At 38.5% G+C, this 17,968-nt stretch overlaps 1 protein-coding gene across 1 annotated transcript in view; it reads left to right on the top strand.

Moving 5' to 3' along the window:
- dusp27 (dual specificity phosphatase 27) overlaps positions 1–17,968 on the top strand; it is a 75,050-nt gene that overhangs the window by 21,089 nt on the left and 35,993 nt on the right. The window contains 2 exon segments of the mRNA XM_028800094.2: positions 10,284–10,515; positions 14,475–14,692. Of these exon segments, the coding sequence (XP_028655927.2) occupies positions 10,284–10,515; positions 14,475–14,692 (450 nt within the window).

The following is a 17,968-nucleotide window of genomic DNA, read 5'->3' as shown; positions in this document are numbered from 1 at the left end:
CTGTAAAATGCAAATTTCATCCTGGGGTCAAATAGAGTTTGAGTATCTATCTATCTATCTATCTATCTATCTATCTATCTATCTATCTATCTATCTATCTATCTATCTATCTATCTATCTATCTATCTATCTATCTATCTATCTATCTATCTATCTATCTATCTATCAAGTCTCTTTTACGTCAAAGTCAAAACACATCTCTGTGAAGTAGTCCAAAGCAATGTCAAATATAAAACACAAGATGGCTAATCACATAAATATTCAGCCCATTTAATATGGAACACCTAAATCATTACTGGTACAGCCATTTGGTTTTAGAAGTCACATATTTAGTTAAATGGAGATCATCTGTCTGTAGTCAATGGATTTCAGTTGATTGGAGTATAAACACCTCTGTATCTGGAAGGTCCATCTTGTGGTGTGTCAATATGGTGTCCTAACCTACACAATGAAGACAAAAAGAACACTCCGAGCAACTCCGTGAAAAGGCAGTTGAAAAGCCAAAGTCAGGGAATAGAGACAAGGGACTATCACTGAAAGTCACGGAATATCTCTTGGAGCAATGTTAATGTAAATCAGCCATTAAGAAGTGCAAGGAGTATGGCACATCGGTATATCTGCATGAGAAGGCCATCTACAAAAAACTGAGTGAGCATGCAAGAAGACTTGTGAGAGAGGCCATGCCGAGACCTATAATAACTCTGAAGGATTTACAAGTTACAGTGGAGGAGATTGGAGGGACTGCACAGACAATAACTATTGCCTGGGTGCTTCAAAAGTCCCAGCTTTATGGGAGAGTGGCAAAGAGAAAAGACACACATGACATCTTGGCTAGAAGGCACATGGGAGACTCTGAAGTCAAATGAAAGAAAGGTCTATGGTCTGATGATAATAAAATTAAACTCTTTGGCCATCAGCATGTTTGGCGCAGGCTAAACACTGTACATTATTAAAAACACATAATCATGCGTGGGGGCAGCATAATGTTGTGGGGTTGCTTCTCCACAGCAGGCCCTGGAAGGATTGTGAAGGTAGAGGGTAAAATAAACACAACAAAATATGAGGAAATCCTGGAGGAAAACCTGATATCATCTACAAGAAACCTACATGTTAGGAGATTTGCTTTCCAGTAAGACAGCAACCCCAAGGATAAAGCCAAAGCTACACAGTAATGGATTAAAAACAGCAATTTGAATGTCCTGGAGAGGCAGAGTCTCGATCCAAGTGAGAATGTTTGACATGATGTAAAGATCACTTTTCACTTATGATCGCCGTGCATTCTGACAGAGCTTAAGCAGTTTTGCAAAAAAGAATGAAGAAATATCGAGATGAGCAAAGTAACAGAGACCTGTCCACACAGACTCAAGGCTGTCATAGCTTCCAAAGGTCCATTAATTAAATACTTATGCAACCAAATATTTTGTAGTTTATATTTGTAATTAATTTAGATAACGTTGCAAAGTTTTCTTGTCACTTTGACATTAAAGAGTCTTTTGTCTATTGACTCGTGTCAAAAAAGCCAAATTAAATCCATTGTGTATCAATGTTGTATAATAATAAAATGTGAAAATGTCAAAGGGGGTGAATACTTTTAATAGGCACTGCGCTGTAGAGCTACTGTTGTTTTTTTTTTACTGATTTTCTTTCTCCTGTCAGACATATGTAATCGTATCCTAATTCAAAGAGCAAGCCTTTGGCACTTGTGTTAGATTATTCATTGGGACACAAACTGAGGAGAAATTTAAAATCATCCTTACCTTTTCTTTGAGACAATTTAACAGTCAGAGTATTCATATTTGTAGAAATGAGACCAGCTTGTAAATGCAGTCCTCCTTGTTTGCTTGTGTGGATATTTCTATGCATAACAGCTTCTTCTGTATGATTTCGTAATTCTTGAATTGAAATAAATAATAATGCTTTATTTGTTTGTTTTTTTTTTTGATGGACTTTAATGATTAATTAATTCTTCTTCAGGCAAGATGAGTTGCCTCGAAAGCTTGCATATTGTAATCTTTTTAGTTAGCCAATAAAAGGTGTCATTTTGCTTGACTTTTCGATGTATCCGTAATGGCTAACACGGTACAACACCGTACTACAAAATAGAAGTGGGAAAGATGACTGTCCATAATCTAGTCACCCAACCACACCAGACTGGGGGGCCATGTGAACTGCTGCTGAAGTTGCTGGCAGAAACAATTCCTCCATTAGTGAACAGATATGGAGAGACAGGAGCAGTGCTGTCCTAACAGCAAGGTGACCGGTCAGATACGTTCTACTCACACCCGGAAGCTGTTTGAGGAGAGCCTACATAGTCACATTAACATAAGGTGTTTCACCAGGAGAAGAAACCAGTTAGAGGAAATCAAGCTCCTTTAGTTAGCCTTTTCCTAATAGCTTATCCAGATATCAAGGTTCAAATACATGACATAGTAGTTTGTTCTCAATCTCAAAAACTGTAAGTGCTACCTGGTTTCCATCTTGAATGCACTTCTCCTTAATTTCTACTGTTGTTTATGCTTTACTATCTATGAGCAGAAATGTAACAGGATTAAGTTTATCTACGCATTTGTCAATTTTGAACTCAGTTATTCCTCCCATGTAGTTCTCACTGTTCAAGGTGAAAGAGGTTTAAGCCTCTCAGCTTGTCATAGTAGAATAAGCCCTTAAGAGAAGATCGTCTCCACAGAATTTCTAGAGCTGTCGATATTGCCTTACAGTGTGAGAAAAAGACATTCCAAAGGTGTAAATGTTCAAAATGAAAACAAAATTAGAGACCTGCAGTGGTCTGGAACGCTTGTCTGGGGTTTATACCTACCCAGTTCTGGCCTGTAGTAAAATATCTATGTTTAGAAGAACGAATGACTGAATCAGTGAATTCAAACAATGTCAAATTTATTGATTGCTGACACCCTTTGACATTTATCATGGTAAAAAAAACTAAAATTTTGAATTTTGGGTGAAATATTTTGGGGCATGGGCCTTAGTAAGATCATATTGGTTTATGGCTCTCCTACAAAGGTTTAAAACAATGGATAAGGTGCTTTGAGAAATGTTCACAGCGCCTCCTCAAGGTGAAAAATGCCTACGATGACAGAATTTTCTAGTAATCTCTTCAAGTATCTCTTTGCTTCCATAAGTTTACTGCCTGCTATGTCAGTCCAGTAATGCAATACATCCATAAGGCCCATTGCGCAAAGTCTTTTAGAAGTAGAGAAGGATTTGGATGCTAGAGTTGTGAAAGGGTCAGACTGCTACCTCATATTTGTGTTCAAGATCTGAATTATCCCATTGCATATTATGAATTAAGTGAGATATTAATGCCATACCCATTAACATTTCTCAACACGGTGATGAAAGGAATTATGTCATCACCACTAAATGCTTTGACCTGACCAAACGCTTGCGTGCTCTGTTTACGTGCGTATAATTTTATTTTTTTCAATGTCTTCACGTGATTTCTCAACTGCAAGTGTGAGTTCTATTTTTGCAGAACTGCAGTCTGGTTTTGTGCGTATCTATCTCTGCTCTACCTTAAAGACTGCTGCCTACTTTTTTATTTTCTAGTCTGGGTAACTGCTCAGCTTGATTATCCAAAGGCACCTGCGTTAGTCATAAAATGACGCCAACGTCCCAGTTTCCCTAAGCAGCTGTTAATACGAATGCTTCAAGTGTGTGATTTCTTCTCTGGTATAAGTTAAGGCCCTAACATTTGCACTGGAAGGCACTCCCACATAAATGGAAAAAATGCTGTGACTTATATGAAATTGTTTCAGTATCACATAAAGCTATGTAACAGCGTTTTGAGTGATATTTACAGTAAATCAGGAGTATTCATGGAAGCAGCTGTGTTTGTTTTCATTATACAGCAACTACAGATGCATTTAACCACAAGGAGTACAAATAAAAAGGTTAATCTCAAAAGTAATTGACAGTAGAGTTTCAAAGTATACTCCGTTTTTGTCTGTGTAATGAAACTCTAGCTCAATTAGTATTGTGTCATTCTCTTACGAGGCCTTAGGGAGTCCCTCTTCCATTGTTCTCAAGCACTTCCAGCGACAGCAGTGTTTGGCTAGAACAATATGGAGTACATGCCCTGACCAGTTTGTTTTTCAGGAGAGGTGGGGCTGTGTGTCTTTCATTATTCATTTCTACAAACTGCACCGTGTGGGTTGACGGTCAGCCTGGGGATGAACTCCGCCAGCTGTCTTTTCTCCTTTTGTTGTCACGTCATATGTTATCTTGTACATTACGGTTATGCTATGACTTGTGGTTTGCTTACTTTTGCCCAATGAAAGACTTTTCTTGTCATTGAAGTGACAGAAAACGTTTGAATGACACCAAGATATTAAATCTTAATGCGGCTTGCTGTTTCCTATTCATTTTAAATAACAAGAGTACCACCAGGTCCCTAGGGATACTACTTTGTTCTGCTCTGCTGGCTCTACCTATCAGATTGGGTTCCTTACAAAACTTTCTTTCTGGCCACAAATTTCCCCATTAACTGGAGCTTATCCTAGCAGCATAGGTCATAAAGCAGGATTTAACCCTAAATAAGACAATAGTCCACCAGAAATTACATTCTTTTATACTGGCACAATGTAAATAACTTAACACACATATTGTTTGGGATCAGAAAATGTGCCAAACGTCCAATCAGACATGGAAAAAACATGCAAACTCCACACGTACAGTAACCCTGCCATTAATCAAACAAAAAAATGCTCTCTCTCTTTTTAAATGTAGTAATACCGTGTCTTCATTATGATGGCACTGACAATGTAGTAGTACATCGACTATGACTGACACTGAAGACCCTAAAGACACGAGATAGCAGCACTAATCAATGCTCCCCCTTCCTTGTAATATAGAAAATAAAATAACATGAAGCGTTCAACAGACAATAATAAAAAAAAAGCTTATCAACTTTTTAAATTCTCTTCATGTTTTGTTAGGTGCACCTGACGTTTTCATTTTTGAAATAAAATTATACATGCCCAGCTGAAAATCTTCCCTTCAGGGCAATCCAACTATATGTTTCAGCCCTTAATGCTGTATAGTTTTTTTCGGTATCATCCTTAGATAGTATAATCAATATTTTACAGAACATAATGTGCTTTGAGTGGCATTCTAGTGTGATGGCTAACTCTGCTACCTCCCGGCTCCAGGAATCTGAATCTGATTCCCAAGTAGGGCTGTGTGAAGTTGGCACATTCTCTCCATCTTCACATGAGTACTCTGGTTTTCCCTCCCCAGTCTCAAAAGCATACAGGTTAGGTTACCTGAAAACCCTATGGCCGTCAGTGTATTGTGATGAACTTGCAACCAGAGTTGGTTCCTTTGTTTCGTTTAGTGCCATTGGGGTTGGCTTTGCCTCCTCACAACTCAGTAGTGGATGATGTAGATGGATGATTTGAATTTTGTGGACAAGAACTGTTAACAATAATTTAGTTTCATCTTGCGTATAGATTTTATGGAAGTTTGAGACTGTCAACCTCTGACTCGACTCGGATTCAAGATCAATATTCACTTTTCATAGCTCCAATTAAGGATGAGCCAACAATTCGCGCAAAATCGAATTTGCAGCTGTAAAATGACACAAAGAACACAGGTAAAGTATTAGGGTATGCCAGGATGCCTAGAGGATGGTAGGACTAGAAGAGGGACAATACCTCCCCAGGGACATGAGAGGGCAGCCCCCCTGGTTTGTATTGGGGCCACGGGATCGGAGCTTAGAAGCCATGGACTCCAGCACTTCCACCACACCAGGAAGTGCTGCAGGAACAGGAACTAGGTACACCCAGGGTATTTCCGGGTGCCCATGCAGCACTTCCGCCACACCAGGAAGTGCTGCAGGAAGAGCGTCAGCAAGCACCTGGAGCACATCTGGGTGAACTACAAAAGGGGCCGCCTCACTCCATTCGGGGAGCCGGAGGCAGAAGACAGAGCATGCGACAGAGGAGTGGAGGCGGCAGTAAAGAAAGAGAGAAGAAGAGAAATGACTGAGCATTGCGGGTTTGTGCATTGTGTTGTGCTAAGAACTGAGAAAAATAATCAACGTGTGTGTTTTTGGGACTACTGAATCTGCGTGTCTGTCTGTGTCGAGGCTGATCTTCCACAGGTACCACCTTGGTAAACCCGTATAATTTTGACAATTTTTATGTAGATTAACACGGAATTAGTTGTTACAGACCTGAGTCCAAATAGAACTGAAGCAGGTCACTGGTTTGCTGGTTTATGTAGGAAGATGGTAGGAAGGAGTGGGTCCAAAAGGACGGACACCAGAGATGACATCAGTGATGGTCTGCAGAGGGAGAAGGAGATAAAGGATCAGAAAACAGTGCCAACTCCTGGCTCAGCGGGTAATTACATTTACAAGAGCCCTTTAAGCTATCTCCCATGCACATGTGCAGTGGGAGGCTTGCTTTGCAAAAAATTTTGTGAAAATATGGTTTTAGCAGCCATTGAAATTTCTGCTATTGTTAGCCCAAAAAAGGGGTTTTGTTTCACATCTAAAAAAGCCATTTTTTCCTATATGTTCATCATATTTGCTTGGGCGAAACGTTTTCATCTGCTTGCACTGGATTAGTTAGGCAGCACTGGCGAAGCTCAGGATTTTCCCCTCTTATTTTTATGTTATTTTTATGTTATGGGGACAACACATGCAATTTTTTATTTCCTATCACCATGGTGCATATCTCACACCCCCTTACTACTACTCTCAAAAGCCATGAAGGTGGATGACAGTGACACCAAAACGTTTTATTATCTCTGTCATATTTCCAAAATGCACGTCCCGGTATTTTAACCAGCAACCTTTTTCTGAGAAATGTATGGGTCTAATAGGGGTGTGAGGTGTTGCCAAACGCTTACGATGTAATGTTCTTTGCTTTCCACTCTTTAAACCCCCACAAAAAATCATTTCAGTGAGTGTTGAAATTGTAAAATTGCAAGCAAAATGAAATTTTAGCATTGTTTTCTCAAAACCGTATGTGAAACGAAACTCAGTTATTGCTTGCATCAGTAGTCACACAATATGGCCATTTATTTTACTAGAGGGCTTTGCTCACCAACTCCCCCGGCATGCGATACACGCCAGCCACTTCACATCTCTACCACTCGCGTATGTGGATTTCACTTTCACCAAACAACAAATCTTTTAATTCTCGCGGATACGCCTCTTCATTGGGAAGAAACATTAACTTTTCCCTAATCGCAACACGAATTAGACAATCTACAAGTCTCCGACATAAAGTTTAAATCAGAACAATATATTCGATCTCTTTATGCTGTTCCATTATTTCACCGAGTAATAATTTCCGTTTGTTTGTGCTAATGCGATCTTTACTATCATTTTAGTACTTTCATTATCTCTAAGCTGCTCTGCATGTGAATCGCGCCAACGTTTTTGAAACTCTTTATGACTGAGATATTTGCCCGGACACCATCAGACCGACACTGCATCTTTATCAAAGATATGCTTTATTTTCTTCTCCACACAACACAACTCAGTCCCACACAACAACAATGTGCCTTCAGCCCCAGTCACCTTTCTCCTGGGCCTTCTCTCTCCTAGTCCCTGGGCCACCTGCACTCTCTCTCCAGGAGCTTCGTCCTGCTCCTGCTCCCGACTCCAACAGGAGGGTGGTGGCCCCTCTTATCCTCACCCGGATGAGTTCCAGCTGCTCTCCATGACATCACGTCCTGGTGTGGCGGAAGCGTCAGGAGAACACCCGGAAGCACTCCGGGTGACCCTGGATGGATTGTCCTCCATTTGTGTGGTGGAAGTAAATAAGTCCCGGGCTCCATGAGGCTCGGGGCGCCCCCTGGCGGTGACCAGAGGCCCCAATGGTCTTGAGTCTCCCTGCTCTCCTTCCGTGGACCTCTTCTACTCCAGGGCGGTTGCCCCCTCGTGGCCCGGAGGACAAATATACCGCCACCTAGTCCTTCCAGGCGTCCCGGCCGGGTCTGACCCCCAGCCATGTATGACAATGACGTTCTACTTTGTCGTCTACTCTGTCTTCAGGCGTGGTTAAATCTCTTGGTACAAAGTCTCATCTCGCGGAACGTGAAAGTATCTCTCTGAAAAAGTCACATCTTGTCCCAGGATTTCTTTTTATTATAATAGAGAGATATGCTCATGTCTTTTTCTCTGTAGTTGTTTAATAGTATTTCATATAAATCATTCATCTATGCCTCTGTCGGGTATTTTGTTTTTGGGTTTTCTGTACTAGTCCGTGTTCTAGTGCTCTAGTATAATGCATTCTAGTGTAACGATATATTAATAAAAGCATAGTGATGTAGTGGCAATGCTTCTGGAATATCAGGCATTGATTCCTTTAAGTCAGTGTTTTTCAACCAGTGTGCCACAGCATTGTAGTACATGGAGAGCTACCCAGGGGTACTGTGCCGGAAATAATAGAGTAGCGCACTTGGGTCTGAACCTGAGAACTCCACAGGAGGTCAAGACCTGTCTGAGGAGAACAAGTCTACCTGGAGAAGGTGGGATGTCATAGCGTAATTGCTGTGTTGCAGTCACAGCACTTCAGACACACTTCCAGGCTGCTGGAGTCCATCTGTCCTGGGTGTGTGGTCACCAGCAAGCCTCACAGCACTGGTGTACAGTGGGCACAGAAGTTGCCTCTGAGCCAGAGATGTGGGCAAAAAGGCGAAGTAGCTTGGAGATGCCACCAAAGTGCTCACTAAGTGTCGTGTCTGTGAACGCTGATCTCGGAGCTGCTCTTTTACTGGCTTCTCTGGTAGTCCCATCTCTTTAGAGAGTTTAGCACATGTATCAGATAAAATATGTTTGTGGTTGGTAACATGATGGTTTGCCTCGGGAGGTTTTTGGCTACAAAAAGAGTGCCACCAAAGAAAAAAGGTTGGGAAACACTGATATAAGTAATAATAAATAAAAGCTCTGAATTTTAATGGAGGCATCACTATTTGTTCGGATATCTGAGAGCTGATTGGCTAACTGCACTTCCAGAAAATTGCTTTCAGTATTATTTCCAAAAATGAAACCTGAACATTAAAATGACTTTTGCATAACATTTGTTTTCTCCTTCCCAAATAACAAATGCCTTCAGATTTATTTAATTCCTTTAAAATATTACACACTTGTCAATAAGCTATAATTTCCAGTTGCATGGACTGGAAAAAAATAATCTCTTAATTTTTTCAAATTTCTCATATGCTTCAAGCATGCAATAAATATGTCAAGCTTACTTTGGGGTTTCAAGTTATTTTTACATTTAATGCAATGGCGGTTCATCTTCCTGACTTACAGATCCAGGTAACTGGGTTCAAATTCTGTGTGGAGTCTGCACATTGTCTTCTGGTCCTGTGGATTTTTTGTCCAGAAAGTTTGTTTTCCTTTCATATTTCAAAGCCATGCATGGTAGATTTGCTTTCATCTTTAACTGTGATACCTCTAATACATTTGTTGTATAAATAAAATTGGTGCAGGATGCATGAGTGTAGAAGGTTGCGCTGCCAGGATGGGCTCTAGTTCTCCATGAACAATAAATTACATTAAGCAAGTTCAGAAAATGACTAAAATGTGTGGCTAATAAAATCATACAAATTGAAGAGCTAATTTAATTAAGTTCACTGAGCTGATTTTTTTTTTTTTTTAAAAGTCGACATTTGTTTTTGTCTTTCATTTGATTAGTGACTGTACTTTCCATATTTTATGACCATGAGTTCACACATCATTATCATTCAGACATAATCCCTTAAAAAATGAACACATTAATAATACCAAAATAAAGAAAAATAATAATTAGAACTTTGCACCTTCTAGACTGTTATGTATTAATTTACAGTGTTAGAAAACTCAAAAAGTCTTGCTTTGCAGTATTGCTATTATTTACTTCCAGTATTGGAAATTAATATGTACGATAACTCTCTAGACTGGGCAGGTTTTATAAACTTTCACAAATTAATTCATTATGGTATTAAAATATTGTTTCAAGAATTTTGGTCCTGTTTTATTCTGTTTTAACACATAGCCTGGGCAGATATCTACAGGAGAAACATTAATAATTAACAACAATAGAATGAGTGACTTTTATAGTTTTGCTAATTTACATAATACTGTCTATTAGAAATGTATCTATTCAAATAAACAATAAACAAAGTAGAATTCCTAGGATGAAAATAACAGATAAAGCATATTGTACCCCGTTTGCTGTTTTCAGTTTATTATTATTAACATTATGGAGAATTTTCAAACTGAAGGCCGGTACCTAGTGTCTTCATTCACTCTTTGTATTTCTCTGTAGAGCTAAAGCCCAAAGAGATCAAAGTGGCACCCATGCCAGAAGAGATGATGGAGTCAGCAGAGCAGTTGCTGGTCGAGGACCTATACAATCGAGTGAAGGAGATGGTTGACGACACCAGTCGCTTCAACACCCCATGCGTACTGGACATTCAAAGGCTGCTAACACAGGACAGACTAGAAGCCCCCATGAATCCAGTTGATGAGGTGTGGCCCAACATTTTCATTGGAGAGAAGTGAGTATTGTCTTTGAACATTTCACATAAAAGTACCAGAAAAGCACCAGAAAAACTTAATTTAAATAACTGTATGCTGCAATTGTTTCCATATTTATATAACTGAAGCACAGACAGCTTTAGAGATTCAACATTGCAAGCTAGAGAAAGGAACACCATACCCGCAACTTTGTGGATTACAGTTCAGTCCTTTATATTATAGGCCATCTGAATGTTTCCCAGCTGCAAGCAATATTTAAAAAAAATACCTACTAATTTAACATGTCTTCTTAAGAATAAGAGAATAAGTCACACAATTTATCTATCACAGAGTTTTGAAAACCACAAACAGACAAGATTTATGAGTCCATGGCACCTTGTGGGTATAGGTCTTAATACGAGATGCTAAAAAGCACATTATCTTCAGCCCATTTTCCAAATCACAAAACTCACAAACTATGCCCAGTCTCTTTGGCTTTTAGAGTTGACCAGATTACTCACTTGCTAAACACTTCCGAATGTTCTGAATGTGTGCACAGGGCCCCATAATGGCAATGGGCCTTTACACCACTCACAATCCTCCCCCTGTGTAGCAAAATCATCAAGAGACCTTTGATGGAAAGATTGGGCGTTCATCCCGCCCTTCTTGACCGCTCGAGTATTCCGCTAGTGAAGAATCTCCATATGCATTAAATGTCAGGGTTGTCTGCGTTATGCCCTATTTAAAGTATGAGCAACTCTCCGCTAAGGAGCGCTATACATTAAGTCAGCCAGGAGCCTGTGGGAGTCTTAATCTGGCCTTGACAGGAACAGTGGCTCATGTCCACTCCTGGGCCTGATGGTCCTTTTCTTTTGGTTTGTTATCTCCCATCTGTATAAAATGCAAAGTAGGTGAAAGCTCCTTCATTTGCCCCGTAGGAGTCAAATGGTGATTTCTTTTTACATTTGTGACACATGTGTAAAGTTAAAAGCCTGAAGGTAAAACTCATTCAAATAACTAATTTGAAGTGAAACAGCTGTATTTAAGCCATCTGGCTATCTGTCCCTCCCGTCAGGCATTAGGGCTCCAGGGCACTCGTCCACACATTTCTGCACTGTTTTTCTATTCTCCCCTAAAAGAAGAAGGAATTCTGTTAGTTCTACTGAACATCACTTTCTGTTTTACCTCTTGCAATGTATATGGTTTAAAAACTGATGGCCCTGCTGTACATTTTACATGTCTAGTTGACAAAAAAATGCTGGATATGACAGTCAGAAAGATCAAAGCTCCTGAGCCAGTGAAGATTAATTGCAAGCATTTTATCACTTTTGAAACATTAAGCTAATGGAAGAGTCAACTAGGTAACATGAGTTAAAAGAGAAAATGCTTTTGGTCAGTATAATTAAAGTCATTGATTTCTGAGGTACGCTTGCTTCTATAGTAAACACATCATCCCAAAATTCATTGCTTTTGTGAGTTCTCACTTGCCAGGTGAGAGTGACAAAGTTGAATTAACTCACCCTGACCCAAACCTGGCCAAGGTTCAGAAGAAGGCACATATGAGGAAGGTGTCACAAGAAAAAGATTATAACTGGAACCTTTTTCTAACTATGATTTAAGTCAGCCAACTGAATGTGATGGCTTAAAATACCTTGTCTGCCTCCTCCCCAAATCACTTTTCGTAGATAGTAGAAGACTAAAATATTTAGAATCAGATCATTACTTTCTGCAGGGGTTTTGTAAAGATCCACTCTTATATATTTTGGAACACCAAAAGAAAATTAAATTGAGTGATTTCTGATTACTCACTTGTATCATGTACTGTATCAGCGAAACATGAAATGCCAAAAACAAATCAATGCTGAATGGTTATTGTCAAAACGAGATGAAAAAGTGTTATTGTTGCTGTTTTGGTGGCTAAATTGTTAATTACAATGTTATGATATCGGCAGAATGTAGATAACAGGTCCATCAAGCATAGTTATAGACGATATTAAAACCAAAGTCTGACTGTAAAACATCAATGAAGTTGCACAATCAAGCTTAAAGGAATGCTCCACCCAGAAATATATTTTTTTAAATGTTACTTACCCCATGCAGTTTGTAGTGATGATTGACAAAAAATTGTCAATTTTTTAATTTGTTTTAATGCAGAATAGAGTTGACAAAGTTTCTGATAAAATTGGCTTTTATGGTTATCAATGCTGGACAACAGCAAACAGTATCAAAAGCATCCATGAAAGAAATCACATGTTATTCATGTCAGATAATACACATGTTGAATCATCAAATCGTACGCTTACAACATCAGAAACACATGTATTTTTAAAAAAAATATTATTAAAAAGATGCTTACAGAAAATGCTCTCATAAATGAAAACAGAATGCACTCAAACGCAAACAAGCATTCGAATTGAAGACCCACATCCAGTTATATTCACTGGAGTACCTCGGAACTGTTTAGCAGCGTTCTGTGAAACTGCAGAAGCTGAATCGTCTTAGATATGCAAAAAAAACGAGGCATATTCTTTTCCTGATAAAATTGTCATTTCTTTTATTTTTAATCTTCAGTTCTATGAACTTTGTACTGTTACCACATTATCATCTAAAGTGCAAAGTTAGCTACGATGTTACTGGGCTGGACTCCCGACCAACAAATGAGAGGAAAGGCAGATCTTCAACTGAAATACTAGTTTGCATTTGAGTGCATTCCATTTTAGTTCACAAGAGTGGTTTCTAAGCGCTTTATACGAGGGACGTTCAAAAAGTTTGTGCACTTTTATATTTTCGTTGGAAACGGTGAAGACGGGAGGAGTAGTAATTGGGCATTAAAAAGTTGGTATGACGCTGGGAAAATTGCATTGCAGAGAAAGATGACTATGTAGAAAATTGATGTCATTTGTTTTTGAAATGCTTAATAAATAGAGTTAAAAAAAGAGCGGGAACATTTTGAACGTCCCTTGTATAACGATAGTCTAGTAAAAATACATGTGTTTGGGACATTGTGAGCATACAACTGGATAACTTGATATGTGAATTATGAATTGTTTGTAAAAAAATATAACATGTTTGGTTGAAATATTCCTTTAAATTTAGAAACTGTTAACTGAAAATCAGACTAATGCTAACATTAAGCTATGTCAGCCTTAATCAGTTCTGGAAACTAATAACAGACTTATATATAAGACCTTCTAACCCTCTCCAAAAAAGGAAAAAAAGAAAAATAAATTGCTTCAAGCTCTCCTTTTTCTTTTAGATTTTTGTCAATTCATAGTGGAATCCCCAGTCAATTACTTTTTTTACAAAATATTACCCACGACATCCCACATACAGGAATGACACCAATGCCATAGAAAAGTACGATGGGTGGTAAACGTGATGAAGTCATCAACGTGTGAAACAGGGTACCAAAATGTCAGCAAAAGAGATGAAACAAACTACTAAAGCAAATGGGAAAAAATGGCAAATATACCTTGTAGACCGTGACAGTAACCTCACCTTCAATTCTACTAGCATACATTTTCTAATTGTAATAATGAATTGAACACTTAAACCTCTGTATAAACAGTAGGTTTCCTCTTTGATCCCCTTTAATGCCTTTACAGATTCTTACTGTTAATAATCATTCTTTTTTAGCATCCATTTCCCTATTTAAATGTTTCACTCTAATTATAAGCAGAATACGTGCAGTGGTCACAGTATGTCTTCCTGTTCCATGACACTCAACTTACTGTTTCCTCACTTCATTACTTCAGAAAATAAACAACTTTCATGAGTAAAGGTAACACATTCATTTCTGTCATACCATAGGTAAATACAGTATATTGATGAAAGTGTAAACACACAATTATGAATAATCAGTTTCCTGAAAAATAGATTTTGCCCTATCCCTTTTTCAGATTACTGTATATTTAATTCTTTGGAGAGATTATTTATTAAACATTGCTTAACATAACTATGTAGTAAAAAAATATAATAAATTGTATTTGCTTTGCTACAGGAGTGTTGCTGTGAATAAAGCCAGGCTGAAAAGAATGGGTATCACACACATCCTCAATGCTGCTCATGGCACGGGCATTTACACAAGCCAGGACTTCTACACTGGCATGGAGATTCAATACCTTGGAATTGAGGTGGATGACTTCCCTGATGTGGACATTTCAAAACATTTTCGAACTGCTGCTGAATTCTTGGATGAAGCTCTTCTAACATACAGAGGTAATTTGCCACCATCACAAAATTGCAGATCTTTTGGCTCCCTGAAAGTCATTTTATTGTGCATTCCGATAGACCAATTTCAATCACTGAGTGGCAGAGATTATGGGACATTTCAGGATGATCGCTGTCAGGGTTGATAAAAATCAATGGGCTAATACATGAGAGAATGCAACTGCCAAAGTTGCTAAACAAAACCAAACTCATAACTAGAGTTCAGATAAAAATTGATTGTATAGAACTAAAGTCTATAAAGTTTTTTCCAGCAAAGTACAGATGCTACTTCAACCACGTGGCTATCTTGTATAACATAGCTGCTGAGTGTGTGGGTGTGTTTGTGTGTGTCCTGCGGTGGGTTGGCACCCTGCTCGGGATTGGTTCCTGCTTTGTGCCCTATGTTGGTTGGGATTGGCTCCAGCAGACCCCTGTGACCCTGTGTTTGGATTCAGCTGGTTGGAAAATGGATGGATGGATGTTGCAGGTGATGTGACTTGTGCATCACAGGCCTAGGAGCCATATAGCATCATAGTAACCAGAAATGCAAACACAGGTCTGTAGAAAACAGAAATCTTGGTGCTCAGACAAAAATATGGTGCTGATGATGACATCACCAAGGTGGGCAAAAAATAAATAAATAAATGAAAAAAGACAAACCTATTCATATATTCCTAACATGTTGTGTTTATAGTTTGTCAGAGATGCAGATAGATAGATAGATAGATAGATAGATAGATAGATAGATAGATAGATAGATAGATAGATAGATAGATAGATAGATAGATAGATAGATAGATAGATAGATAGATAGATAGATAGATAGATACTTTATTAATCCCAATGGGAAATTCACATTCTTCAGCAGCAGCATACTGATACAATAAATAATATTAAATTAAAGAATGATAATAATTATTATTATTATCAGTTATTTTTATACATAGTTTTTTGAACATAAGTGGCAAGACTACTTTTATTGAGAGCTGACACCATTCATTTATGGGAGAATGTAAAACAAGATTTAGGTATTCTCACTCCCTCAGTATATTTCATCATTCCACAAAAAAAATATATCTGAAAGAATATCCCGATTTGGAAAAAGAAGCCAGAAGTCACTCCTCTGTACATTTATTTTTGGAGGGTTTTCTTTTGACTTACCACATAATTTCACATCAGCATAAGAAGGATGTTTTTTCATTTAATTTATTAAAGTTACCTTTTAATGCACTGGATCACACTGTTTTATTTTATTGGAAAACATACTTTTAAACCATTATGAATAAACTGAAGGTAAAGATAAACAATTTTTAATGAATGTATCCCTTAGCCAGTGTTTATCTATTTGTAGCGTCCTTTTTCCCACATATCCATAGATTTCACATACAGTAGTTCCATACATTCGCTGTACCTTCCCCTGTCAATGGCTGTGGGCATTTGAAAAGCTTCAGAATTCTGCTCAGAATCACAAAAACATTTCATTTGAAACAATACAGAAGTCTTTCTCATGTATAGTAAATATAGCAAAAGTAAATTGAAATGGAAAGGGCATCAAATTGCAGGCTCTTTACACTCATTTATTTGGCATCAGTGAAACATGAGAAGTGTGTGCTCCAGTCAACACAAAGGAGACATGTTTAGTTTAAATGGGGCCCATTATAAGAAGTCAAACCTCCCTTTGAACGCCTTCTTCTACTTAATGTGTATGAAGTTGGTAGTTGAGTTTCAGTCATTAGTTTTTTCTTCTTTTTTTATTGCCTTCTAAATTTCATTACAGTATGCATAACTTCTTTATTTTAACGGTGGACATTACCTCTCGGTACACATTCCTTCCTCACAATGAAAGCCTCATCGCCCTCAGACAGGCATTCAGTAGATGTCCAGTCCAGGATCCTCCCATGAACACCCTTATCAGACTGGCAGAATGGGCTCTTACCTTCAATGCCTTCCTTTTTGATAACTTTTTTTACCAGACAGCTGCATTTCAGAATGCCAACATCTTCATCAGCTAGGCTTTTCTTTTAGAGGCTTTCAAAACTCGACTTGATGTTTTTTTGAAAGAAATAAGTGGATAGAACTGGTGAGCTTTGTTGGGCTGAATGGCCTGTTCTCATCTAGAGTGTTCTAATGTTCTATGTAGGCTTTGTACCAGACCTGTACAAAATATATATTGATGATTATGTTGGTACCACCTCTTCTTCCAGAAGCCAGCTACGGAATTCATTAATTGTTTTACTAGTCTCCATCCTTAAGTAAGGTTTGCAGTTGATGTTTCTACCACAACTCAATCATGTTTAGATTATCAGTATCAGCTTTCTCAGGGCTTAAAATCACTGTCAATACCAAGAAACTCACACAGGTACCCTTTTCACAACGCCTTCCATCCCTGGCATACTAAAAACTCTCTGTAACTTTCACAGTTCCCTAGACTCCATCGCCTCTGCAGTGATGAGGCTGACTTCTGTAATGAAGCACTTAGAATGACGACTTTCTTCATCAATAGAGGATACTCTTCTCATATTGTGGACAGGGTCCAACCAATCCAGGAGTAGACCTTGTAATATCCACTCTAAGAGCAACCCCAGTAATGAAATCTACATCCCACTGGTCCTCCTTGCACCTTATCACTCCCTGTTTCTCACAGTGTTATCACTAGGGGTCTCAAGACACGTAAGTCCCAAAGCATTGTAAAAGCACTTCCAATAATGCCCACTAGAGGGGGATATACTGCCAAACCCCAGCTAGATAAACGAGCAAACAGACACTTCATAAAAATAAAAAGCACAAAGGCAAAATGGAATTACCTCAAACACAAGGCAATCCCAGCAAACAAAGTCTCAAATTACAATCCCAAGGCGAAGTCAAAAAACTGAGCAGAAGGTCAAAAAAATTAAATCATTCACAAATAGCACAAGCACAAAAAAAAAAACACTAGAATTCACCAAACTCCCAGAATGCATTCAAACTGAACCACCAGAAACTCAGTGACCCTCTGGATTTATAGGTGGAGGGCTGTTCCGGTCAGTGATTGGTTGATGGCCCCACCTCTGGGGGAACCAACCACAAAACACAGGGAACATAACCCAGCCAGTTTACATAAATAGACAAATCAAAAACAAAGAATATTGCAAAAACTCAACAAAAGTAGAATTAACGTCGATAAAAGAATCAAAAAAGAACAAAAGAGATCTAAAACATGATTTTGAACCCCAGCCAGGGAGGGGAAACTTGGCTGTAGCACAACACACATGTCTTCAAACCAAATTTCCCAGTTTTGCAGACTGA

The sequence above is a fragment of the Erpetoichthys calabaricus genome, chromosome 4 (genome assembly GCF_900747795.2).
Source record: "Erpetoichthys calabaricus chromosome 4, fErpCal1.3, whole genome shotgun sequence".
NCBI classification, from domain to species: domain Eukaryota; kingdom Metazoa; phylum Chordata; class Cladistia; order Polypteriformes; family Polypteridae; genus Erpetoichthys; species Erpetoichthys calabaricus.
Note: the sequence above shows the minus strand (reverse complement) of the source record. Positions and strands in the feature narration are given on the sequence as shown.